The 27,403-nt window shown below is 44.4% G+C and overlaps 1 protein-coding gene across 1 annotated transcript in view; it reads right to left on the reverse strand.

The window, feature by feature from the left end:
- The window catches only part of PDZD9 (PDZ domain containing 9), a 34,841-nt gene extending 11,235 nt beyond the window's left edge, over positions 1–23,606 (reverse strand). The window contains exons 1-2 of the mRNA XM_028127361.2: positions 23,450–23,606; positions 21,528–21,707 (exon numbers count right to left, since the gene is read on the reverse strand). Of these exons, the coding sequence (XP_027983162.2) occupies positions 21,528–21,707; positions 23,450–23,606 (337 nt within the window). The remainder of the gene's footprint in view (positions 1–21,527; positions 21,708–23,449) is intronic.
- Between the last annotated feature and the right edge of the window lie 3,797 nt (positions 23,607–27,403).

The following is a 27,403-nucleotide window of genomic DNA, read 5'->3' on the forward strand; positions in this document are numbered from 1 at the left end:
TGAGGGGAGAGTGTGAGTGAGGGAGGGACCGTGTGGATGTGTGGGGCGTGTGTGTGTGTGTGTGTGTGTGTGTGTGTGACAGCCATATTTCACAGGACTGTTGGGGGCTAGCAGACCAGGCTCCTCTGGCCGGGAAGCCTCTACTACCGCTACAATCTCTCCCAGATCAGTCGGCTCTGCCGCAGAGACCGCGCCATCTTGAAGGGGAGAGCGGCTGTGACTGGGAGCCCAGCCTCATCTCCACCCAGGGAGACCTCGGATACCTCCTGGGACCCTACAGCCACACCGGCCAGGGACCTGCTGCCTCGGCTTTGAACCCACAACACTGAGACTCCAGCCTCCCCAGCCATGGGCTCCTAAGAAGTTTGTCCAGGGGGAGACAAAATGGCAGCCAAATAGGCAGATGGGTCCTGTGCCTTCTCACGGAGCAGATAGAAGAAACAACTGAATCGAATAACATCCACCTGGAATTTGGTGAATTAAACACAGCTGGTGAGACAATCTGTGGCCGGAAAGGTCAGAGGTCGCCTAGAGAAAGGTAGGATCGGGGATTTGGGCTGGAGAGAGAGAAGCGTGCAACCAGGACTAGAGGGTCAGAAGGAAACTGCGCTGCACCAAGTCCATGTCCAGTGGGGACAAATGTAACACTCGACTGTAGAAGGGGGTCCACAGGGGATTCCCTGCTGGCAGCCAGTGAATCTAGATCTAAGCCCACAGCGGTGGGAGGCTGTGCCCAGAAAGGCAGCTGAAGTTCTGCACCCACACAGTACAGGGGAGGGGGAATGTGGGGGGAAGAGATGCGCAGCAGCGTGGTTGCTTTGTTTTTATGTTTTCCTTGCTTTTACTCACTAAACCCAGTGCATAGGATCTTTCAATTACAAACACTCATGGAGGCTGCGGTCCAGGGGAAGGTGGTTTTGTGGAAGCTGGGGAGCAAAATAAGGAGAGGCAACCAGGAAGCCAGCTCTATGACAGTCCTGTCCCTCCAACCCTGAATAGACATTTTTCTCCTGAAGACCAGGCCCCACCTAGCAGCACAGCTGCACCCAGCCTTGAGCTTGGCAGGGAAACAAAGATTATGACTGCCCCCAGAGAGCCCTCAGGGACTGGATGGAGGGGCCATTTCATCCCGGAAAGTAATAAAGCAACACCGCCACCTGGAGCCCATGTCAGAAATAGATGCTTGTGTAAATACAACTGAAACCAGGCAAAAAACCAAAGCGGGCAGATTGATCTCACCTGCCTGAAACCAAGGCTGTGGATGTTGACACAGAGGAGTGGTGGATCGCTGGGAACTTCAACAAGGCGCTGACTAGCTAACAGGAAACAGACGTGGCAGACAGAATAGTAGAGAGGGGTCTGAAACCAGCCCTCATGGGGCATTAACGCTCAGCTGAAGAGAACAAACTTCACTACTTCACTTTTTTATTTTTTTATCTTCTACTTAAGAAACTAAATTTTTTCTCTATTTATTTTATTATTATTATTTTAACCTTTCTTTTTTTAATTAATGTTCTACATTCTATTTATTATCATTATTTTACTTTATCTAATTTTTTGCTTTTTGCCAAACTTTTCTTCCTCACTTCTCCCTTTTTCATCCTGTTTCTCTTCTCCTGTTCCTGCTTTAGTTTTCTCTCTCCTTTTTACTCCTTGTTAAAAACTGATCTTTATCTGCTTTATTGATACATTACTATTATAGTGCTCTCTGTTGGCTTACACATATATCTAATCTCCTCTCCCCTGCTCCAAATCAATTCTCTTTTCTATTTCTTCACTAGCCCATTTTTCTTGTTATTATTGTTGTTGTTTATTTGATTGTTTGTTAGATTTTTTTTTATTTTATGCTTTTGTTTTTCCTCTCCTCGCTTGCTCTCTTCTTCTAATAGCTTAATTAGTTTCACTCACCAAACTCAGGCTTATCTGCTCTCTACTCTATTCTCCTTTACCAAAAATAGATGAATAGATAGATAAAAAAAAGGGAAAAAATTAAATATATATTTTAATAAATATTTTTAAATTAGTGTTATTTTTAATTATTTTTTATTTTACATTTTTTAATTGAGTATTTTGTTTTTTATTTATCTTTTTATACACTCATTCTCTTTCTACCTCCTCTATACTGAATCATGGCCATTCCCCTATTCATTCAATTCCTTTACCTTACCTTCTGGAAATAAGCTCTGCTCCTTCAGAATCAGTCCCTCCCACCCCCCCTTTTTTTTTCCTCCGTGTTTGTTCATTGCATTTTTTACTTTAGGTGTTGGTTTTGTGGAGTTTTCTCCCTATATACATATATATTTCCCATTCTTTTTCTTTCTTACCTTTTTTTTCTTTTCTCACTATAATTTTTGGGGTGTTTTCTCCCCGCTAATTCTCTTTTCTCTGGTGGACACCTTTATTTGGGATTATCAGTGTTGTGAATGCATTCATGTTTTGTTCCCTCTGTGTTGTGTTTTGTTGAGTTGTATTTTGTGCCTTTTGGTCAATGTGGTAGAGAGTGAGCCACATAACCAGACAGCCTGAGAGGAGCAAAAATGGGAAGACAAAGAAACAGCTCCTGTATGAAAGAAAAGGAGGAATCACCAGGAAAAAAAGTAAACAATTTGTCAGAGAAAGAATTCAGAGCAGGGTCGCCTAAGACCATTGGAAATACAGATATTTACATTATGATTCATAACAGTAGCAAAATTACAGTTATGAAGTAGAAACGAAAATAATTTTATGGTTGGGGGTCACCACAACATGAGGAACTGTATTAAAGGGTTGTGGCATTAGAAAGGTTGAGAACCACTGCTTTAGACTATCAAATGATTCCTCAACAGAAACACATCAGGACAGAAGGGAATGGAATGAAATATATAAAGTGATGCAAAGCAAGGGACTAAATCCAAGAATACTATACCCAGCAAGGCTATCACTCAAAATTGAAGGTGAAATCAGGAGCTTCACAGATAAAAAAGGGCTAAGGGAGTTTATTACCACCAAGCCAGCAATGCAAAAAAAAGCTAAAAGGACTGTTGTAAAAAAGAAGAAATATGAAGGGAAGAAGGAACACAGGCATAAAGAATAAAAATAGCCAGAAATAAGTACCTATCAATAATAACCTTAAATGTAAATGCTCCAATCAAAAGACATAGGGTGGGAGCTCCAGTCACGCAATCAGTTAGCTCAAGGTACTTATAAAAGACATAGGGTGGCTGAATGGATAAGAAAACCTGATCAATATATCTGCTGTCTATAACAGAACCACCTCAGAACAAAGGACTCACACAGACTGATAGTGAAGGGATGGGAAAAAATTTTTCAGGCAAATGGAAATTGAAAAAAAAAAAAGCTAGGGTAGCAATACTTATATCTGACACATTAGACTTCAAATTGAAGGCCACAACAAGAGATAAGGAAGTCCACTTCATAATACTAAAGGGAGCAATTCAATAAGAGGATATAACTCTGGTAAACATATATGCACCCAACACTGGAGCACCCAAATATATATATATATATATATATATATATATATATATATACTCCTGGAAGATATCAAGGGAGAGATTGACAATAATACAATCATAGTAGGAAACTTTAATACACCACTGACATCACTGGATAAATCCTCTAGACAAAAAAAAATCAGCAAAGAAACAGCAATCCTAAATGACTCACTAGATTAAATGGAACTAATTGACAACTTTAGAACACTTCACACCAAAGCCACAGAATATACACTCTTCTCAAGTGCACATGGGACATTTTCAAAGATAGACCACATATTAGGACATAGGCTAAGTCTACAAATTCGAGAAGACTGAAATCATATCAAGCATCTACTCAGATCACAAAGGCATCAAGTGAGAAACCAAATACAATAAAAACAATCAGAAACCATCAAACACTTGTGGCTAAATAACATGCTATTAAACAATGATTGGGTTACCAAAGAGGTCAAAGAAGAAAGAAAAACATGCTGGAAACTAATGACAATGAAAACACAGCAATCCAAAATCTATGGGACACGATGAAAATAATCCTGAGAGGAAAGTTGATAGCACTACAAGTCTACCTTAAAAATCAAGAAAAACTGGTAATAAGTTATCTAACCCTACAACTTAAAGAATTAGAGAGAGAGAGCAACAATAAAAGCCCAGAGTAAGCAGAAGAAAGGAAATAATAAAGATCAGAGCAGAAATAAATGACAAAGAGACCAAAACAAAAAGCAAAACAACAAAAACACCCACAATAGAACCAAGAGCTGGTTCTTTGAAAGGATAAACAAGATTGATGAACCTCTAGTCAGGCTCACCAAGAAGCAAAGAGAGAGGACCCAATTAAACAAAATCAGAAATGAAAGAGGTGAAGTAAGAACCAACCCTACAGAAATACAAAGAATTATAAAAATATACTACAAACAATTCTATTCCAACAAAATGGACAACCTAGACAAAATGTACATGTTCCCAGAAAAATACAGTCTTCCAAAACTCAATCAGAAAGATTCAGAAAACCTGAATAGGCTGATAAATATTCAGGAAATTGAAGCAGTAATCAAAAAACTTCCAGCAAACAAAAGCCTTGTCTGTACAACTTCACAGGAGAGGTTTGACGAACATTCAAAGAAGAACTACCCTCCTCAGACTATTAAAAAAAAAATTCAAGAGGAAGGAACACTTCCAAGGTCTTCCTCTGAAGTCAGCATTACTCTAATCCCAAAACCAGATAAAAGCACTGCAAAGAAAGAGAACTACAGGCCAATATCCCTGATGAACATAGATGCTAAAATCCTCAACAAAATATTAGCAAATTGAATCCAAAGTACATTAAAAAGATCAAGTGGGACTTATTCCAGGAATGAAAGACTGGTACAATACCCACAAAATCAATAAATGTGATATGTCACATAAACAAATTGAGAGACACAAATCACATTATCAAATCGATGCAGAAAAAGCATTGACAAAATCCACCACATTTTTAAAAATATATATTTTATTGATTTTTTACAGAGAGGAAGAGAGAGGGATAGAGAGTTAGAAACATCGATGAGAGAGAAACATCGATCAGCTGCCTCTTGCACACCCCCTACTGGGGATGTGCCCACAACCAAGGTACATGCCCTTGACCGGAATCAAACCTGGGACCCTTGAGTCCGCAGGCCGACGCTCTATCCACTGAGCCAAACCGGTTTCGGCTCCACCACCTTTTTTGATAAAAATTCTCAGCAAAGTGGGAATGAGGGATCATACCTCAACACAATAAAAGCCATCTATGACAAACCTACAGCCAACTATAGGGAGCGGTTATAGGGTTAAGCCTCGGACTGACCTGCTGGCAAAGCCGAAAACAAGTCCCAGCTTAGAGGGCACAGTCCTCTTATCATAATTAAGCTTGATCTTGTGACTGCTCTCTAGATCTTTTCTGGGTAGCTAATGGACTGTGGGAGGTGCAACAAGTGCTGCCAAAACAAGTGAAATTTGCAAAAATGTTGTAAATTACCTCTGACTATAAAATAAAGCATCAGCTTGCAGTCTGGATCTGTTCTGTGGCCTCAGCCAGGCACAGAAGATCCACCTAGACCCAGCTTATTCTTTTTGTCTGTCTTTTCTTCATCCTTCACCAGCCCTCACTCAGGCTCGCCGAACCCTTGGCTGTGCTGGCGCGGCTCAGCCAACATCATACTCAACGGGCAAAAACTAAAATCACTTCCTCTAAGAACAGGAACCACACAGGGATGCCCATTTTCACCACTCCTTTTCAACATAGTACTGGAAGTGCCAGCCATAGTGATTAGAAAAGAAAAACAAATAAAAGGCATCCAAATTGGAAAAGAATCATTGATTGTCTGCCTTCTGCACGCCCCCTAAGTAAAACTCTCATTATTCGTTGATGACATGATATTGTATATAGAAAACCCCAAAGACTCCATCAAAAACTACTTGATTTAATAAATCAATTTGGCAATGTAGCAGGATACAAAATTAACACCCACAGATTGTTGGCATTTTTATAAACCAATAATGAATTCACAGAAAGAGACACTAAAAAAACAAACCCATATACTATTGCAACAAAAAAAATTAAGATACTTAGGAATAAACTTAACTAAGGAGGTAAATGACCTGTGCTCAAAAAACTACAAGAGGTTAAAAAAAAAAAAAAAGAAAGAAAGAAAAAGGAAGATATAAACAAGAGGAAGAATATACCATTGTTCATGGATTGGTAGAATCAACATCATTAAAAAGTCCATACTACTTAAAGCAACCTACAGATTCAACACAATCCCAATTAAAATACCAATGGCATATTTCACAGACCTAGAACAAACTCTCCAAAAGGTTATCCTATCTAATAAAGAGGGAATATGCTAATTGACCCTCACACCATCGCAAAGATGGCAGCGCCCACAGCCAATAAGGAGGGAATATGCTAATTGACTGCTCCACCCTCAAAGATGGCAGCGCCCACAGCCAATAAGGAGGGAATATGTTACTTGACTGCCCCGCCCTCAAAGATGGAGGCACCCACAGCCAATAAGGAGGGAATATGCTGATTGACTACCAAGCCCTCAAAGATGGCAGCACCCACAACCACAAGATGGTGGCACCCAGTCTCCTCCACCCCGCCAGGGCCGCAGGCACCTGTAGCAAGGCCGGCCCCACCTCCAGGCAGGCCCGGCCACTCCTCGTACCTGCCTCTGGAGTCCCCCAGTCCCCTCAGTCCCCCAGCCGCCCAGGGCCAGCCCAAGGCACAGGTAACCAGGGCCGGCTGAGGCTTATGGTGCCGTCAGTGGCAGCAGCAGAGCTGTGATGGGGTGTTGCCTTCCCCCGATCGCCAGGTTGCCTCCTGCCCCTGAGGGCTCCAGGACTGTCAGAGGGGGCAGGCTGGGCTGAAGGACCCCACCCCCCGCTCTAGTGCATAAATTTTCATGCACCAGGCCTCTACTATGGAATAAATAAAGACCCCAAATAGCCACAGAAATCCTGAGAAAAAAGAACAAAGTTGGAGGGATGACAATACCAGATATCAAGTTATATTACAAAGCCACTGTTCTCACCACATCCTGGTACTGGTGCAAGAACCTACATATAGACTAATGGAACAGAACAGAGGACCTGAAAATCAACCCAAACTATTATGCTCAAGTAATATTTGACAAAGGAGGCAAGAGCACATAATTGGTGTTGGGGAAATTGGACAGATACATGGAAAAAAAATGAAACTTGACAACCAACTTACACCATACACAAAAATAAACTCAAAGTAGATAAAAGACTTAAATGTAAATTAGAAAACCCTAAAAATCTTAGAATCCATAGGCAGCAAAATATCAGAAATATCTCATAGCAATATGTTTACCAGCACATCTAGGACAATGGAAACTAAGGAGAAAATTTAAAAATGGCACTATATCAAAATAAAAATCTTCTGCACAGCAAAAGAAACCACAAAAAAAATAACAAGAGATCGCCCTAGCTGGTTTGGCTCAGTGGATAGAACATCAGCCTGCAGACTGAAGGGCCCCAGTTTGATTCTGGTCAAGGGCACATGCCCAGGTTGCAGGCTTGATCCCAATAGGGGGCGTGCAGAAGGCAGACAATCAATGATTCTCTCTCATCATTGATACTTCTATCTCTCCTTCTCCCTTCCTCTCTGAAAGCAATAAAAATATATAAGAGATGCCGCTGCATAGGAGAACATATTTGCCAATGTTACATATGATAAGGGTTTAATCTCCAAAATTTATAGGGAACTCATACAACTTAACAAAAGAAAGACAATCCAATCAAAAAAATGGGCAAAGGACCTAAATAGACACTTCTCGAAAGTGGACATACAGAAGGCCCAGAGGCATATGAAAAAATTCTCAAAGTCACTAATCATTAGAGAGATGCAAATCAAAATGACAATGAGGCAGCACCTCACACCAATCAGAATGGCTATCATCAACAAATGACAAGTGCTGATGAGGATGTGGAGAAAAGGGATTCCTCATACAATCCTGGTGGTAATGCAGATGGTGCAGCCACTATTTGACCCAGTCATCCCACTTCTCAGACTATATCCCAAGAAATCAGAAACACCAATCAGAAAGGATATAAGCACCCCTATGTTCATAGCAGTGCAATTTACAATAGCTAAGATTTGGAAACAGCCTAAGTGACCATCAGTAGATGAGTGGATAAAAAAAAGCTGTTGTACATCTACACCATGGAATACCACGCTGCTTTAAAAAAGAAAGAACTGCTACCATTTGCAACAGCATAGATGGACCTGAAGAGCATTATGCTAAGCGAAATAAACCAGTCAGAGAAGGATAAGTATCACATGATCTCACTCATTTGTGGAATATAATGAACAACATAAACTGATGAATAAAAATAGAGCCAGAGACAGAGAATCATCGAACAGATCATCAAACCTCAGAGGGAAGACAAAGGAGGGTTGGTGGGGCTTGCGGGGGAGGTGTAAAAGATCAACCAAAGAAGTTATAAGCACATGAGCATAACCAATGGACACAGACAGCTGGGGGGATGAAGGTTGTGGCTGGGGGCAGGCTGGGAGAAGACAATAAAGAATTTTAAAAAAATAAAAGACATCATAATTAAAATGGCAAAGTTTAAAGACAAAGAGAGAAGCTGCCTTTAAGCAAGACACAGTCAGTTACCTACAAGAGAGGTTCCATAAGGTTGAAGGAAGGAAGGGAAAGGACCTACACTCTATCCATCGAGACTATCATTTAAAATTGAAGATGAAATAAAGAACTTCCCAGACATCAAATGGCTAAAGGAGTTCATTACCACCAAACCAATATTGCAAGAAATGTTAAAGGGACTGCTTTAAAAAGGAAAGGAAAAGGAGAGGGGAACATAAGTATAAAGAAAAAATAACAACAAATAAATGTCCATCAATAATAACTTTAAATTAATTAAATTATCCAACCAAAAGACACCGGGTAGCCGAATGGATAAGAAAACATGACCCGTTTATATGCTGTCTCCAAGAGACCCACTAAAGAACAAATGATTGACACAGAATGAAAGTGAAGGGATAGATAATATATTCCATGTAACTGGACATTTTAAAAAGCTGGAGTAGCAATACTTATATCGGACAAAATAGATTTCAAAACAAAAGCCATAAAAAGAGACAAAGAAAGTCACTACACAATGCTAAAGTAATCGACCCAACAACATGATATAACCCTTGTAAATATATATGTACCCAATATAGGAGCTCCTAAATATATAAAGAAAATATTGATGAACATCAAGAGAGAGATCAATAGCAATGCAATAATAATAAGGGATTTTAATGCCCCACTGTCTTCAATAGATGGATCTTCCAGACAAAAACCAACAAGGAAACAGGAAACTTAAATGATATATTAGATTTGATGGATTTAATTGATATTACAAAACATTTCATCCCAAAGCAGCAAAATATATTCTTCTCAAGTACACAACAGAACATTCTCAAAGATAGACCACATGTTAGGACACAAAATAAGTCTTACAAATTCAAGAAGATTGAAATGAAATCAAGCATCTTCTCAGATCATAATGGCATGAAACTAGAAATCAATTACCACAAAAAATTCTAAATAACATTCAAACACATGGAGGCTAAATAGCACATTATTAAACAATGAATGGGTTACAATGAGAGAAAGGAAAAATAATAAATTACCTGGAAACAAATGTAAACAAATGGGTTACAATGAGAGAAAGGAAAAATAATAAATTACCTGGAAACAAGTGAACACACAACCCAAAATCTATGGAACAAAGCAAAAGCAGTCCTGAGAGGGAAGTTTGTAGCATTACAGGCCCATCTCAATAAGCAAGGAAAATCTCAAATAAACTAACCCTACACCTAAAAGAACTACAAAAAGAACAACAAACAAGGCCCAAACAAAGCCCAACAAACAAAGCTCAATTTCCCCAACAAACAAAGCCCAACAACAAACAAAGCCCAACAGAAGGAAGGAAATAATAATGATCAGAGCAAAAATAAATGACATCGAGACTTTAAAAAGAAATACAAATGACCAATGAAACCTACAGCTGGTTTTTTTGAAATGATAAACAAAATTGAAAAGCCTTTAACCAGAAATAAATCCAAAATGAAAGAGAAGTAACCACAGCCATCACACAAATACAAAGGATTGTAAGAAAATACTATGAACAACTATATGCCAACAAGTTAAACAACCTGGGCAGAATGGACAATTGCCTAGAAATATATATAATCATCCAAAATTGAAGCAGGCCCTAACTGGTTTGGCTCAGTGGATAGAGCGTCGGCCTGCGGACTGAAAGGTCCCAGGTTCGGTTCCAGTCAAGGGCATGTACCTTGGTTGTGGGCACATCCCCAGTAGGGGGTGTGCAGGAGGCAGCTGATTGATGTTTCTCTCTCATCGATGTTTCTAGCTCTCTATCCATCTCCCTTCCTCTCTGTAAAAAATCAATAAAATATATATTTTTAAAAAAACAACATTGAAGCAATAATATTAAAAATCCCAGAAAACGAAAGTCCTGGATTGGATGGTTTCACAGGTGAATACTGTCAAACATTCAAAGAAGAACTACCACCTATCCTCTTCAAGTCATTCCAAAAAGGTTAAAGAAGAGGGAAGATTCCCAAGCTCTTCTTATGAGACCAGAATTATTCTAATTCTGAAACTAAATAAAGACTCTGCAAAGAAAATTGTAAGCCAATATCCTTGATGAATATAGATGCTAAAATCCTCAAAAAAATATTAGCAAACTGGATCCAGCAATACATTAAAAGGATCATAATCCAGGTCACTTTGGTTCAGTGGTTAGAGCATTGGCCCATGAACCAAAGGGCACGTATGTACCTTGGTTGCAGGATGGATCCCTGGCCCCAGTTGGCATGTGAAGACAGCAACCAATTGATGTGTCTCTCTCACATCAATGTTTTCCTCTCTCTTTCTCCACCCCCCTTCCCTCCACTCTCTCTAAAATAGAAAAAAAAAATCAATAGAAAAAATATCCATGGTGAGGATTTTTTTTTTAAAGATCATATACCAATGATCAAGTGGGATTTATTCTGGAGATACAAGGCTGGCACAATATCCCCAAATCAGTACACATGATACATCACATAAATAAAAGAAAAAGTCACTTGATCTTATCAGTAGATGTAGAAAGATCATTCGATAAAATCCATCACCCATTTATGATAAAAATTCTCAGCGAAGTGGAAATAGAGGGATCATACCTCAACATAATAAAGGACATATATGACAAACCTACAGCCATAATACTCAATGGACAAAAACAAAAAGTGTGTCCCCTGAACAAGCCAGGGATATCTATTTTCACCACTCTTATTCAACATAGGGCTGGAAGTCCTGCCCACAGCGACCAGACAAGAAGAACTAGCCAGCTGAAACCGGTTTGGCTCAGTGGATAGAGCATCGGTCTGCGGACTGAAGGGTCCCAGGTTTGATTTCGGTCAAGGGCATGTACATTGGTTGTGGGCACATCCCCAGTGGGGGGTGTGCAGGAGGCAGCTGGTCGATGTTTCTCTCTCATTGATGTTTCTAGCTCTCTATCCCTCTCCCTTCCTCTCTGTAAAAAATCAATAAAAAATATATATAAAAGAACTAGCCATCTGTTTGGCTCAGTGGATTGAACATCATCCCATGCACCTAGAGGTCACTGGTTCAATTCCCAGTCAGGTAACATGCCCAGATTACAGCTCAATCCCCAGTGGGGAGCATGCAAGAAACAGCAGATCAATGTTTCTCTCTAATCAATGTTTCTATCTCTTCTCTTTCTCTAAAAATATCAATAAAAATATATATTAAAAAGGAGAAATGAAAGGCATCCAAATTGGAAAGGAGGAGGTAAAACTGATATTATTCACAAATGACATGATATTGTACAGAGAAAACCCTAAAGATTCCACCAAAAACCTACCAGATCTAATGAATGAATTTGGCAAAGTAGCAGGTTACAAACCTAATATTCAGAAATTGGTGGCACTTTTACACACCAATAATGAACTATCAGAAAAATACCAATCAGAAAGAATGTATGCACCTCTATGTTCATAGCAGCACAATTTACAATAGCTAAGATCTGGAAACAGCCCAAGTGCCCATCAGTAGATGAGTGGATAAAAAAGCTTAGGTACATTTACACCACAAAATACTACAGAGCAGTACAAAAGAAGGATCTCTTACCCTTTGAGACAGCATGGAGGGACCTGGTGAGCATCATGCTAAGTGAAATAAGCCAGTCAGAGAAAGACAAGTATCACATGATCACACTCATATGTGGAATCTAAGTAACAAAATGAACTGCTGAACGGAGTGGATCCAGAGACATGGAAGCGTAGAGCAGAGTGTGAAATCTCAGAGGGAAGGTGGGAGAGGGTGGGTGGGTGGAAAGAGATCAACCAAAAAATTGTATGCATATATGCATACCCCATGGACACAGACAATAGGGTGGTGAAGGGCTGGGGTAGGGGGGCTGGGGCAGGCTGGAGGGGGTCAATAGGGGAAAGGGGGACATATGTAATACTTTCAACAATAAAGTTTTTTTTAAAGTAATGAAGTAAAAATAACAAAGCACTTCACAATAAAACAAGGCTTCTTTCCCCATCTGCCTGCAAATTGTGCATTGAGTATCTGCCCCCTGGTGGGCATGCATGTCAAAGCTACCAGTCGGCCAGTCACTTAGGCATACACACACACACACACACACACACACACACACACACACATATGGACAGACTAGAGGCCCAGTGCATGAAATTCATGCATGGTGGTGGTGGTGGGGGGGGGTGTCCCTCAGCCCAGCCTGCACCCTCTGCAATCTAGGACCCCTTGAGGGCAGTCAGACATCTCTCTCACAATCCAGGATTGCTGGCTCCCAATCACTCGCCTGCCTGCCTGCCTGCCTAATTGCCCCTAACTGCTTCTGCCTGCCAGCCTGATCACCCCCTAACCACTCCCCTGCCAGCCTGATCGACGCCTAACTGCTCCCCTGCCAGCCCGATTGCCCCTAACTGCCCTCCCCTGCTGCCTGGTCACCCCTAACTGTCCTTCCCTGAAGGACTGGTCTCCCGCAACTGCCCTCCCGTGCTGGCCTGGTCACCCCTAACCGCCCTCCCTTGCCATCCTGGTCCCCCCCAACTGCCCTCCCTTGCCAGCCTGGTCCCCCTCCAACTGCCCTCCCCTACAGGCCCGGTCACCCCTAACTGCCCTCCCTTGCCAGCCTGGCCCCCCTCCAACTGCCCTCCCTTGCAGGCCCAGTCACCCCTAACTGCTCTCCCTTGCCAGCTTGGTTGCCCCTAACGGCCCTCCCTTACCATCCTGGTCCACCCCAACTGTTCTCCCTTGCCAGCCTGGTCCCCCTCCAACTGCCTTCCCCTATAGGCGTGGTCATCCCTAACTGCCCTCCAATGCCAGCCTGGTTGCCCCTAACTGCCCTCCCTTGCTGGCCTGGTCACTCCCAACTGCCTTCCCCTGCTGGTCTAGTCACCCCTAACTGCCATCCCTTGCTGGCCTGGTCACCCCCAACTGCCTTCCCCTGCTGGTCTAGTCACCCCTAACTGCCCTCCCTTGCTGGCCTGGTCACCCCCAACTGCCTTCCCCTGCTGGTCTAGTCACCCCTAACTGCCCTCCCTTGCCGGCCTGGTTCCCCCCAACTGCCCTCTCCTGAAGGCCTGGTTGCCCCTAACTGCCCTCTCTTGCCAGCCTGGTCACCCCTAACTGCCCTCCCTTGCTGGCCTGGTCACCCCCAACTGCCCTCCCCTGCAGGCCTGGTCCCCCTAACTGTCCTCCCCTACAGGCCTGGGTCCCCCCCCCCCAACTGTCCTCCTCTGCAGGCCTGATCACCCCCAACTGCCCTCCCTTGCAGGCCTGGTCCCTCCCTTGCCAGCCATCTTGTGGTGGCCACCTTTGACCACATGGGGGAGGCCATCTTGTGTGTTGAAGTGATGGTCAATTTGCATATTACCCTTTTATTAGATAGGATAGGGAAGGAGCAAAGGGAAGGCCAGATATTTTGGGCATGACATTTGGGAAGCTTCACCAGGAAGCTACAACTTTATACTCTCCAGGGGTCCAACAAAGGGGAGATAGATGCATGCCCAATAAAGTTGGGGGGACTAGCAAAGGTGCTTACTGTCAATCACACCTCTGGGGACAGAGATGGTTGGCCAGAATGGGTGTGGCCACTGCAAGCGCAGGAAGATTTGGAATATTTAATCCCTGAACAAAGGAATTTGCTTTCTTGTGCTCTCTGTGCTCTTACTATTCTCAGGACTCTTGGGATTTGTGTGACTCTGAGTTTGTGGGACTCCTTGCCATTCACCCACATGACCCACAGCCATGCAGACTCTACCCACAATGCATAAATGGACTGCAGCCAGCCTGAGGCTGAACTGGACCCAGCTCCAATGTGGGGAGGAAACTCTGCACACTGGCTTTGCCTCTAGCTCAGTGATGGGCAACCTTTTGAGCTTGGTGTGTCAAACTTCGCGAAAAAACTGAGCATAACTCGGGTAGTGTGTCACTTTGAGGAAAAAACTAACTCCAAGACTCTAGGAATGTTTCATCCGCAGGAGCAACAAATGTTTCATCCTCAGCATGCGGCCGCGTGTCATCAGAAATGGCTACGTGTGTCAGTGCTGACACGCGTGTCATAGGTTCGCCATCACTGCGTCTAGCTCTACTGAAACCCCAGCTACATGTCTTCTGTGACTGGACCGAGGGAAATGGGACTTTGGAAACCCAGGAGTATAATTCCAGGCAAATAAAAATCACTCAGTCTCCCTGTGCCAAGTCTCAAAAATTCTTTTTCTCAAGATATCGTAAGGACTCCACCCCCAGCACCCAGTGGGGAAAAGGAGCCCCCACTTCATCCAATAACAAATCCACTACTAAAAAATAGATTGATTGATTTTTCTCCACCTCTCCCAACTAGGCTGTAAGTTCCATAAGCTCCATTTCGCGTGAGACCACATCGGTTTGGCTCACCATTTTATCCCAGTGCCTAGCAGGACGCCTGCACACAGTAGGCATTCAGGAAATGCTAAATGAATGTGGCCTGGTAAGAATGGCAGTCAGTACATTACTTTCAAAGCTATGTATTTTAATTTCTTAAGACTCTGGATATCAGAGCCTGCTAAAAATATCCTGGCCAAAAGAAATTTAAAGTTTAGCCAGAATAAGCTAACACTAAACTAAATTAGGAAATCAAGATGAAACCCCGTTATGAAACACTGAAGGAAAAAATGTAAAGTACATTGTTGAGAATGGGTCTGAAAAGTAATGAAGTTAAAGAAATAGCAGGTTTTTAGGACTATCACCTCTAAAAATGTCAATCATTGTCAAAGGAATGAATTACAGTCTTTGAAGCCTACACCGAGGAGAAGTGGCTGGCTCGCCATGAAGAGGATGGGGACACTGGACTTCCTCCGTGTTAGTCTCATTTCTAATCAAAGGTAGGGGCTTCCTGGGCAGACACCTCTAACCACTCAGCTCTGTGTGTTAAGTTCCTTCATTTCTCTAAGCCTCTATAGTTCATAATCTACCTTCCAGGAGCATTGTAAAAATAAACCATAAGCATCTATAGATGCAAGCGGCAGACCTTTTTAAATTAAATTCAAAATATTGTGGCAGTTAACTGCTTAAATTAGAGAATGTAGAAACACTTTGCACAATATCAAGGACAAATACTCAATTAGTATTCATTTATTAAGCACAGACTGAAGGTAAGTCCTGGATTCTAAAGATGAATTCCAGACTGCCTCTGACCTCAAGGACCCCACTAACTGTAGCCCCAACAAGAGATTCTGTTTCGTGAGCATGAAAACACTCCCGGCCCACTCCAGGGAGTGTACATCCTGGTCATCGCCAGCAGGGGTCACCTGACCCCAGAGAGCCGAGGGGAACAAGGAGAGCTCAGGATCCCTGCTGGAGTGCCTTCCGTCTGGAAAACCCAGACTCCCGGGCAGTTTGTTCCCAGCCCCACACAGTGACGCATGGAGAAAACGTTTTGCATTTTAAGGTGAAGAAACTGTTTCATAACAGGATATTTATATACTTTCTTCTTTAATCCACTGCTTCTAACCTGAGCTGCAGTTAGAATTACCCAAGGAGCTTTCACAGGCGAACTGCCGCCCTGGCTGGTGTGGCCGGGTTGGTTGGCATTGTCTTGTGCACAAAGGGGCTGCTGGTTTGGTGCCTGGTCAGGGCATGCCCGGTTTGCAGGCTCCATTCCTGGTAGGGAGCATGTAGGAGGCAGTAATTGATGTTTCAGTCTCTCACATTGATACTTCTCTCTCTTCCTTCCTCTCTCATAAAAATCAATATAAATATTTAAAAACAAATAAACTGAAAAAATATATGAACTCCCTTTTCCCTAGCCCCAAACCAACTGATTCAGAAACTCTTGGTAGTTTCAGCCCAGGCATCTTAATTTTAAAAGCTCTCCAGGTGATTCTAATAGGTAACCAGAATTGCAAACCAGTGGTTTAATCCACTGGGGTTCCGGTACCACAATCATTTTTTATTTAAAAAATGACACAAGTCTATGCCCTCGCCAGTGTAGCTCAGTTGGTTGGGTGTTATCCTATTCACCAAAAGGGTGCCGGTTTGATTCCCAGTCAAGGCACGCACCCAGGTTTTGGGCTTGATCCCCTGCAGGAGGCAGCTGATTGATGTTTCCCTCTCACATCAATGTTTCCCTCTCTCTCCCTCTCCCTCTAAAAATAAAAATATTTTAAAAAATGATATATAGCCTTAACCGGCTTGGCTCAGTGGCTAGAGTGTCGGCCTGCAGACTCAAGGGTCCCAGGTTCGATTCCGGTCAAGGGCATGTACATTGGTTGCGGGCACATACCCAGTAGGGAGTGTGCAGGAGGCAGCTGATCAATGTTTCTCTTCTCATCGATGTTTCTAATTCTCTATCCCTCTCCCTTCCTCTCTGGAAAAAATCAATAAAATATATATTTTTAAAAATGAAAATTTACAAAAGCATGTCTAGAGACCCTCTAAGTAAGACCAGCCTAAGAGAAATGATTGCCAGTATTTCTATAGCACTGTAGTTTTCATAGTACTATTATAAAAATTATCAAGTCTCATCGATCTCTGGAAAGGTGGTTTACTTAGAGATTAAGTGACTGAGGCCTCAAAAGTTAAGTGACTTTGTCCAAGGCCACAGAGCTAGAAAGTGGCAGTCTAGCTAATGCTGAATGGTTTTTCTACTCACCACATTACCATCCCATTGTGCAGCCCTGACTCCTGAGCACAGCACTAGGTCCAGAGCAGGCACTGGGAAAACACATCTTAAACTGGATAGAAAACTCCTTCACCCAAAGACAAGAGAAGCAGAGGGGTACTGATAAAGCCTTTGGGCTATGGAGTATAACAGAGAAGGTTCAAATCCTTGCTCCTTGGTGTGAGCATGGGCAGGTTTCTAAATATCTGATTCCTTATCTGTAAGATCTTTTGTTTTTGTTTTTATTGTCTCCTGAGGATATATTTTACTGATTTTGGAGAGAGAGGGGAAGAGAGAAAAAGAGAGAGAATGTATGAGAGAAACATCAATTGGTTGCCTCCCATATGCACACCCACTGGGGATTGAACCCACAACCTAGGTATGTGTCCTCACTGTGAATCAAACCAGCAAACTTAATTGTACAGGATGACACCCAACCAACTGAGCCACACTGGCCAGGGCTGCAAGGTCATTTAATGCATAATCTTCTTCAGGAGGCTAGAATAAGATCATACATCTAAATGTTAATGAGTATAGGCTAGGAGGGGTCAATGGAGAAAAAAGGGAGACATCAGAGATTCCAAAATGGTGGTGGAGTAGGTGGAAGCTACACTGATGCTCTCCCAGGACCAAAATGGAATTACAACTGAAATACAGAAAAACCATCCTAAATAATCAATGAATACTAGCTGGAGAGAACCCTGATAACCAAGGACAAAAGTGAAGCCCACAAAGAAGCATGAAAGGGCTAGCCAGGTGCCCACAGACAGCAGCTGAAATTCCAGAGGGATATCTTAGCTGTGGGAAGGACTCCACTGAGAACTCTGGGGTCTAAACCCCAAGCTTGTCCCTCCAACCCAGAGCACTGGAACTGAGAAAGGGGCCCACATGACATCTGGCTGTGAAAAGCAGCAGCATTACTGTTTGCAGGCACCCTCTTAAAGGGCCAATGCACAAAATTTCGTGTGCAGCCACTAACCTAGGGCTCCAGCAGAGGAAGAGCAGAGTGGACTAGAGCTGTGTAAGCAGATTCCAGGGTTGAGGGCTATGGGGTTGGAGCTCAGAAGACAACCACCCCAGGTTCCTGTGCTGAGTCATCCCCACACACTGTAGAGAACATTGTTCTCTGGCAGATCTTTACTATCCAAATTGATTTGCCTGCAGGGGAAGCAATTTCACCAACCTGTTGGAAAAACCATACCCCAAACTGTGGTTGAAAGCTTAAGGCTAATCAAGACTGAATAACAATCAGACTGCAGGTAGAGGTGGGTCTCTGGGAGTTGTAGCAGATCTACCTAATACACAGACACAACCCAAACAGGCAGCAAGAATGGGAAGACAAAAATATAAGCCCCAAATGAAAGAACAAGGGAGTTCTCTAGAAGAAGAGATAAAAGAATAGAGATAAGAAATCTATCAGATATACAGTTCAGAATAATCTATCAGATATACAGTTCAGGCAAGGATGCTGCACAACATGAGAAAAGATATAATAACTATGAAAAAAGACCAGTCGGAAATGAAGAATGATATAGCACTAATAAAGAACACATAGAAAGGAATACATAGCAGATTAGGAAAAGCTGAGGATCAGATCAATGAATTAAAAGACAGGGTAGAAAAAAATCAATCAATCAATCAGAGGACCAAAAAGAAAAAAAAATTTAAAAACAAGAGGACAGCTTAAGGGAGCTGTGGGACAACATGAAATGTAATAATGTTCACATCATATGGGTACCAAAAGGGGAAGAAAGTGATGAAGAAATAGAGAATGTGTTTGAAGAAATAATAGCAGAAAACTTCCCTAACTTGGTGAAGGAAAAAGTCACACGAGTCCAGGAGGCACAGAGAGTCCCAAGCAAGAAGAACCCAAACAGGCCCACACCCAGAAACATCATCATTATAATGCCAAAAATTAAAGACAAAGAGAGAATCTTAAAGGCAGCAAGAAAAATTCAATTTGTTACCTACAAAGGAGCTCCCATAAGGCTGACGCCTGATTTTTCATCAGAAACTCCACAGGCCAGAAGAAAATGGCATGAAGTATTCAAGGCAATGAAAAGCAAGGATCTGAAACCAAGATTACTATACCGAGCAACGCTACCATTAAAAATAGATGGGGAAATAAAGAGCTTTCCAGACAAAAAAAGGCTAAAAGAGTTTATTACTGCCAAACCAAGCACTTTAGAAATGCTAAATGGTCCTAACCGGTTTGGCTCAGTGGATAGAGTGTTGGCCTGTGGACTGAAGGGTCCCAGGTTTGATTCTGGTCAAGGGCATGTACCTTGGTTTCGGGCACATCCCCAGTTAGGGGGTGTGCAGGAGGCAGCGGATCAATGTTACTAGCTCTCTATCCCCTCCCTTCCTCTCTGTAAAAAATCAAGAAAATATACTGTTGTTTTTTTAAAAAAGGAAAAGAAATACTAAATGAACTGCTGTAATGAGAAGGAGAGAGAGAGAGAGAGAGAGAGAGAGAGAGAGAGAGAGAGAGAGAGAAACCTAGGCATACAGAATTAAAATGCCAATAAATAAGTACCCATCAATAATAACCTTAAATATAAATGGATTAAATGCTTCAATCAAAAGTTATATGATAGCTGAATGGATACAAAACATGACCCAATTATATGCTATCTATAAGATACTCAACTCAGAACAAAAGATTCACACAGGATGAGAGGGAAGGGATGGAAAAAAATTTTTCCATGCCAATGAAAGAACAAAAAAGCTGGAGTAGCAATACTCATATCTGACACAATAGACTTCATAATGAAGGCCATCACAAGAGACAACAAAGGTCACTACCTAATACTAAAGAGACAGATCCAACAAGAGGATATAACCCTAGTAAACATATATTCACCCAATATAGAAGCACCTAAATATATATTTTTAAAAACCTTCTGGAGGACCATAAGGAAGAGATCAACAGTCATAGTAGGGGACTTTAACACCCCTGCTGACTTCACTGGATGGATCTTCCAGACAAAAAATTAACGAAGATACAGTTAATTTTCTGGTCCAGTCTAAATGACACACTGGACCAGATGAATTTAATTGACATTTATAAAACATTGCACCCCAAAGAGGCAGAATATACATTCTTCTTAAGTGCACATGGAACATTCTCAAAGATAGGCCACATGTTAGGACACAAAACAAGTCTCCACAAATTCAAGAAGGTTGAAATAAAATGACAATGGAATGAAATTAGAAATAAACTTCGGTTAATACACTCCAAGACATTCAAACACATGGAGGCTAAAACGAATGTTATTATTTTTTTTTAAATATATTTTATTGATTTTTTACAGAGAGGAAGAGAGAGGGATAGAGAGTTAGAAACATCGATGAGAGAGAAACATCGATCAGCTGCCTCTTGCACACCCCCTACTGGGGATGTGGCCGCAACCAAGGTACATGCCCTTGACCGGAATTGAACCTGGGACCCTTGAGTCCACAGGTCGACGCTCTATCCACTGAGCCAAACCGGTTTCAGCATAAAACGAATGTTATTAAACAATGAATGGATTACCAATGAGATCCAGAAAGAAATCAAACTTCCTGGAAGCAAATGAAAATGAACACACAACAACCCCAAATCTCTGGGATATAGCAAAAGCAGTCCTGAGAGAGAAATTAATCAAGAAACAAGAAAAATTATTAATAAACTATCTCACCCTACAATTTAAAGAATTAGAAAGAAAACAAGAAAAACCCAGAGTAAGAAGGAAAGAAATAATAAAGATTAGACGTCAATGACAGCGGGGGGTTGAGGAGTCATAGGGACATATGTAATACTTTCCACAATAAAGATTTTTTATCTCAAAAAATAGGGAAGGGGCATCTGTAATACTTTCACCAATAAAGGTACATAATAAATGTTAATAATGATCAATACTGCCTACAAGGAAGAAATCTCCCCACAGAGATCCATGAGCTCTGCAGTGACACTCTGCCTGTGTTTGTATTACACTTGCCAGATGGGGTGAAACTGGACCAGGAACTCACTGAGCCTCAGTTTCCTCACCTATCAAAGGGGGATGATAATAGTTTCTACCTAGAGGGTTATTGTAAGAATTCAAAGACTAAATAATGCACAATATGGAGGGCTATATAAGTGATAGCAACTGGCTGGCCCATAGGAAGCTCTCAATGTCATCATCGTCATAACCATTTACGCTGAAACCTAATAACCTGAGCCTCCATGAAGGCAAGTGGGAGGGAGGCAGGGGTGCGTGGACTGGAGGCATGGGGACCCACAGTCACCTGGCTGAAGTGTTCCGTCGCTGGCTGCAGCCCCCTTCTTGAGGAGGTGGGTGATCTGGAGGTAGGGCCCGTGCTGGATGATTATCAGGCCTAAGCCCAGGCTGCCCACAGGGAGTTTGGTCTTCTGGGTTTTGCTCAAGTTGTGCACAGACGACTTGACCTTGAGGCTGACTTGTTTTTCTGATTAAGAGAGGGACATGTGTTTTAGACCTTCGTCTAAACAGCAGCATGACAGTCGTCACTTCAGAGGTGCTCTAAAGTAGACCTCTAGGGCAGTTAACATCTCCATTCCTCAGTTTCCTTATCAGTAAAGTGAGGATAGTAAGTGTCCACCTCAGAGGGTTGTAATGAGAATTAAATAAGGCAGTGAAAGGCTTTTGCACAGAAATTAGCACACTGTGAATGTTTAATTAACATTAGCTATCATTATCCATTCACTTAACAAATATTTATTGAATCAGAAGTGTCTGCCCTCACAGATCTTCACACCTAGTGGAGGAGACACATCCATTAGTCAAGTAAAGAGACGGTAAATAACAGCTGTGACACAGGCCGTGCAGGAAAGGCACAGAAAGCTCAGGGAGACCAATAGGAGGTCAAGGTCTCCTGTGGGGAAGGCAGGCCAGGCTTCACAGAGGAGGTAACATTTGAATTGGGGTCGAAAGGACTAATCAGAAATATTTAAGCAAAGGAGGTGAAAGGGAGCAAATGAGATGAAGGTTCGGAGGCAGGAACGGGGCGTAGAGGAGGAGGGCAGGCAGGAGAAGCAAGGGAAGAGCAGACCTGCCTCCTTTACCGAACTGGAAAAGCCAGAAGCTGTTTTCACAGAACACAGTACAATTTGCATTTTTTTAAAAAAGGAACCCTCCTACTTCTGTGTGGAGCACGGACCAGGGTCCAGAGTGGACTTGAGAAATGAAGGGGTTACAGCAATCACCCAAGCATTCATGACCATGAGTGTAAATGCACAGTAGGAAAAAAGCATTTGGGGAAGAAACTGGACAAGGGGTAGTGGGAGGGGTTGAAGTAGGTTTTCTACAGAACTGAACTCACAAGGAAGTTTCAAAGACTGAGCAGTGATTTAAAACAAGAGGAAGCTTAGGGAGACTCGTTTTCACTACACAGGAGCTTCTGGTGAGATGTGTTTTCTGCACCTTTTTCCAGAGTTTCACACACACACACACACACACACACACACACACACACACCACTTTTCTTTAAGGACAAATGACAAACTGCTACTGGCCAAGTCTTTACCAAGTCCATGTGGCTGGTATTTGGGGCCCGGAGATCTCCCCCTCCTGAGGAAGGGGCTTCCTCTTCTCCCCCACCCCAGCTGTGGGGAACTGGCAGGGTTCATGGCCCTTACTGCCCATCTCCAGTCTCTGTCTGCAAAATAAGGCAACCTAGGGTCAAAGAGGACCCGACTTCAGAGGCTTTGCAAGATTGTAGGGGCGATTCCGAGAGGAGGGTCTCCTGGGCCTTTGGGTCCTGCGCATACAGAGTGGCCTCTTAAGCAGGGCTTCCCTCCCAAGTCCAGCTTGCAAATGAAATGTCCTTGTGATATGCTCTGCTGTCTCAAAGGATAGCAGAGTTAAGTAAAAGAAGCCAGACTCAAAAGCCTCCATGCTATATGATCCCGCGTTATGACATTTTCCATGGAAAGGGCAAAGCCAGAAGCAGAGCAGGAGCTGGGTGAGGGGAAGGGTAGGCCAAGGTGCGGCCTTTGACCACGGTGGTCCTTAGAGGTGGGTATGCGGCTGTCAAAACCCACAGACCTGAGCACTGAAACCCGGCTCTTACTGAACGTAAATGATGGTCGGGTAAACCAGTGGTGGGAGAGGCCGAGAGGGTGGCGCTCCCATTTTACAGAGCAGGAGAGTGAGGCATGCTCGGTCAGTCCGCTCCCACGCCCCAGTCACCTTTTCTGCTTTTGGCGACGGCCTTCTTCATGGCCCCGGGAGGGCAGGCCGTCAGGAGGGCCTCCGGGAGCTGGAGCCGCAGCCGGAGCCAGAGCCCAAGTCGGTCCAACTCCCAACTGTCTGGAACCCTGGAGGCGCGAGGAGCCCGAGTGCGCATGTGCCCCACCACTCACCGCGGGGCGGGGCGGCGAGGAGACCCAGGGCCCTGCGCCGAGGGTTGCCCCAGGGCCCCGCGACCCTGACCGCTCCCAGTGGGGCAGCAGGGCCGTCACCAAGGCCTCAGCGGGCCCTGGGAACCGGAGTGAAAAGCTCTGGCGGAGAAACAAAACTTCTGCAGGGACAGTACAGCGCGGCTCGCGGTGGGCTCGCGTCCATTCTTGAAAAGCCATGCAAATGGGGCGAGTGGAAGAAGCAGGGCGGGTCTTGGGGTGTGGAAGGTTCCCGAGAAGGACCTCAGCCAGCACAGGCGCCCCTGCTGCCCCTGCGAGCAGCGGCGTTTTAAATACGGTGCCATCAACAACTCCAACTGCTTTGGAACTGCGCTTTTCCCACGGGTATTTTGAATGAGCAAAAGCCAAGGGTGATCTGGAAAACGAGTCCCCGTTTGGAGAGGAATTAGTTCTTCCCTCCCGCAGAGGTCCGCGCGGTCAGAAGCCTGCTCTGCAGTTTGCGCTGATGCTGAGGACGCAACAGGGGCTCTGCCTCTCGGAACGGAGATTTAAACACTGATGGAATGGACAGTTTTAGGAAAATATAAATTCTCAAAAATAAGTTCTAGGAGAAATAGAAAACAACAGAACGAGGTCCTGTTGTCCTCCCACTTGATGAGGTTGAGGCTGAGCACCCTGCCCTCCTGCCTCCACCAAGGGCAACGGAGCGCCCAGCGGCGGCGGGGCGGGGCGGGGCGGGGCGGGGATCCGCCAGGCTGCGCAGCGGGCGCACGGCCTGCGGGTCAGCCCCGTGCGGCGAAGGCTGGTACAAACCCGCTGCTCCCAACGCCGGGTTCCCCTGCGGGTGGCTTCTCTAACGGGGAGCAGCCGGCTTCCTCCTCCAGACTACCTGGTGAAGCCTCCGTGCGGGTGCCAGTGATTCTTCCAAAAAGCACACCCTTCCCCTCCATCTTCCTGTGCGCAGGGGAATGGTGAGCCTGTGGGGACGAGGCATGGCATTATCCCAGGATCTGCGAGGAGAGCACCTCCGGGCGGGCTCCACCGGCTTCCCCTCCAACCCAGGCTGAAAGCGCTTCTGAGGCGATGCCAGGATCACACTGATGGTTGGAACTGCAGGGTACAAACCGTCATGGATGCTGTCCTGTGCCACCCAGGTCCCCCTTCAGGACTGAAGGACGCCCCTGCCCCCACCTCACTCCTGCTGCTAGCTGAAGAGAGCTTCTTGCCCAAGGTCACACCTTCCAAGCCAGCAACCAGTGACTGGTCCATGCAGGGTAAAAACTTGCTCCCTCAGCCAAACTCAAACAACTCTGGAGGCCACCCCAGCTTCAGAGCTCCCTCTGGGGCTCACTGAGGACCGCCTGTGCCCGCACTGAACCTGACTTCTGCCTGGTCCTACTTCCTTCCCTCCCCCGACAGGTCTGGGTTCCAATAAACACCCTGCAAGTCAGAGTGTTTCCCAGAGAACCCACCTGCACCAGCAGCTGGGGGGTCTGAACGCGTAGATGCTACAATGGGGTTAGGGAGCTGGATGACTCCAGATAACAATGAGGACCCCACCCACAGCAGACAGGGAGCACTTAGATGATTCAATTTTTCTCCATTAGTAAAATGGAATGATTTGGCACCCACACAACCCACGTGGGTGTCCCTTGCCCTATTTTGACAGTAAATAGACAAATACAGCAGCCACAGCCTGAGAAGTGCATGAAACTCCGCAGGGATGGTAGCCTAGGTCCCCCACCACATCCGCCACCTCGGTCATCAGAAGTGCAGGCAGAGGGTTCAAGAAATCAAGGATGACAGGAGAGGAGGGAAATAACATCCATGTCAGTTCTGCCTCCAGGTGCGCTGCAGCACAGTGGGAGCTCTAGGGTGTCCCCCTCCTCTTTCTCTTATAAGTTTCCTGCGGGAAGGACGCCCCCCGGGGTCCTGAAGGTGCTGCTCTCCAGATTGAAAAGCACGGCGGCAGCACCTGGGTCTTCGTTGCAAATGCTAGTGTGCTGCCTAGTCCCCCTCCAGGCCTCAGGCACGATTCCCCAGCCACTGGGATGGTAGTAGGTGGGTTGACAGATCTCAGCTGCCAGCCTCTCAAGGAATTGTCCTTGGCTGGGAGCCACCTTACCCAAGGTAGTGACTGGTCCATGCAGACTTACAAAGGCTTGGCCTCTCAACTCAGGTAACAACCCTAAAGAGCCATCCAGCTTCAGAGCTCCCGGGGGGCCTGTCAGAGCCCCTGCAGCTGCTTCCTCTGCTCAGTCCTGCTTGCTCCCTTCCCCCACAGTTGATCCTGACAACACTCCCTAAGTCCCTGCACACTAATCGACAATGTCCTGCTTCAGAGTCAGCTCTACCAAGTTAGCAGCTTGTGCCTTGAACCCAAGGAACAAGCTGCTAACTTCTGGATGTGGCTTTGTTGTTGTATCTAATCCCAGAAACCCTGGATGAGGGTGGCACATCCAGCTTGCTCTTGGCCCACACGGTCGATGTAAACCCCAGGGAGGCAATGGGTTCCTTATCCTGTCAAGCCAGAGATTCCTCACAGAGAAGCGTGATTGCACAGCCCCCTCCACCGCTTTCCCAGAGGTCCCATCTGGATCCAGCGTCTGCCTACCATCCATCAAGCTAAAGCACATTGTGTTCACAGCCCTTTAACGGTGCAGAATGGCTGTTTATGACTGCAGGCTGCCAGCAGAGCTCCCTGCTGGGGCCTCCTATGTTCTTCTGGGTCCCCAAGGGCTTTCTGCCTTTAAGGAGCCTCGTGGCTCATCCTGTCGGAAAAGTGCCAGCTGCTTTGCTTAGAGGTTCTATCACTAAAGCAGAGTGCCTGACTCTCTCCGGGAAAGAGACCCAGAGAGGCGACATGACTTTCCCAAGTTCAAGTCAGCAGCAGGGTGGGCCTAGAGCAGTGGTCGGCAAACTGCGGCTCGTGAGCCACATGCGGCTCTTTGGCCCCTTGAGTTTTTAGCAAAGGCCAGCTTAGGAGTACCCTAATTAAGTTAACAACAATGTACCTACCTATATAGTGTAAGTTTAAAAAATTTGGCTCTCAAAAGAAATTTCAATCGTTGTACTGTTGATATTTGGCTCTGTTGACTAATGAGTTTGCCGACCACTGGCCTAGAATATAGTTCTGTATTCGTTTTCCTGTCATACCACCTCTCCCGAACCCCTACGGTTTGCCTCAACTAAGATCTAGACTAAGACATAGAGAAGGGATCTCATCTATGGGACATGAGATCTGTCCCATAGATCTCAGAGACTTAGGGATGTAAAACACCAGATATTGGGAGGCAAGAAAGAGATGTGGGACTGAAAATAGGATTAATGGGAAAACTGTAAGCATAGTATTTGGTCCCTGTCCGCTCCCCTACTCCACTCTCATTGTCTGTAGTGATGTGCAGCCATTTACCTGGTAAAAAATGTTTTCAATTTTTGCTTGGCTTGTGTGGCTCAGTGGTTAAGCATCAACCTGTGAACCAGGAGGTCACGGTCCAATTTCCAGTCAGGGTACATGCTCAGGTTGCAGGCTTGATCCCCAGTAGGGGACATGCAAGAGCAGCTGATCAATGATTATCTCTCATCATTGTTTCTCTCTCCCTCCCCCTTCCTCTCTAAAATCAATAAAAATATATTTTAAAATAAATTTAAAAGTGTTTAAAAATTTTAAACTCTGTACTGGTTGTTTTTTTATGCTTTAATCTTAAATCCACAAACTATTTTGGAGGGGTAGAGGCAGGTGGGCCTGGGAAGTGTTGTTGGGTAGGAAGAATTTATACTTGTA

This window comes from Eptesicus fuscus, chromosome 4 (genome assembly GCF_027574615.1).
Source record: "Eptesicus fuscus isolate TK198812 chromosome 4, DD_ASM_mEF_20220401, whole genome shotgun sequence".
Lineage (NCBI taxonomy): Eukaryota > Metazoa > Chordata > Mammalia > Chiroptera > Vespertilionidae > Eptesicus > Eptesicus fuscus.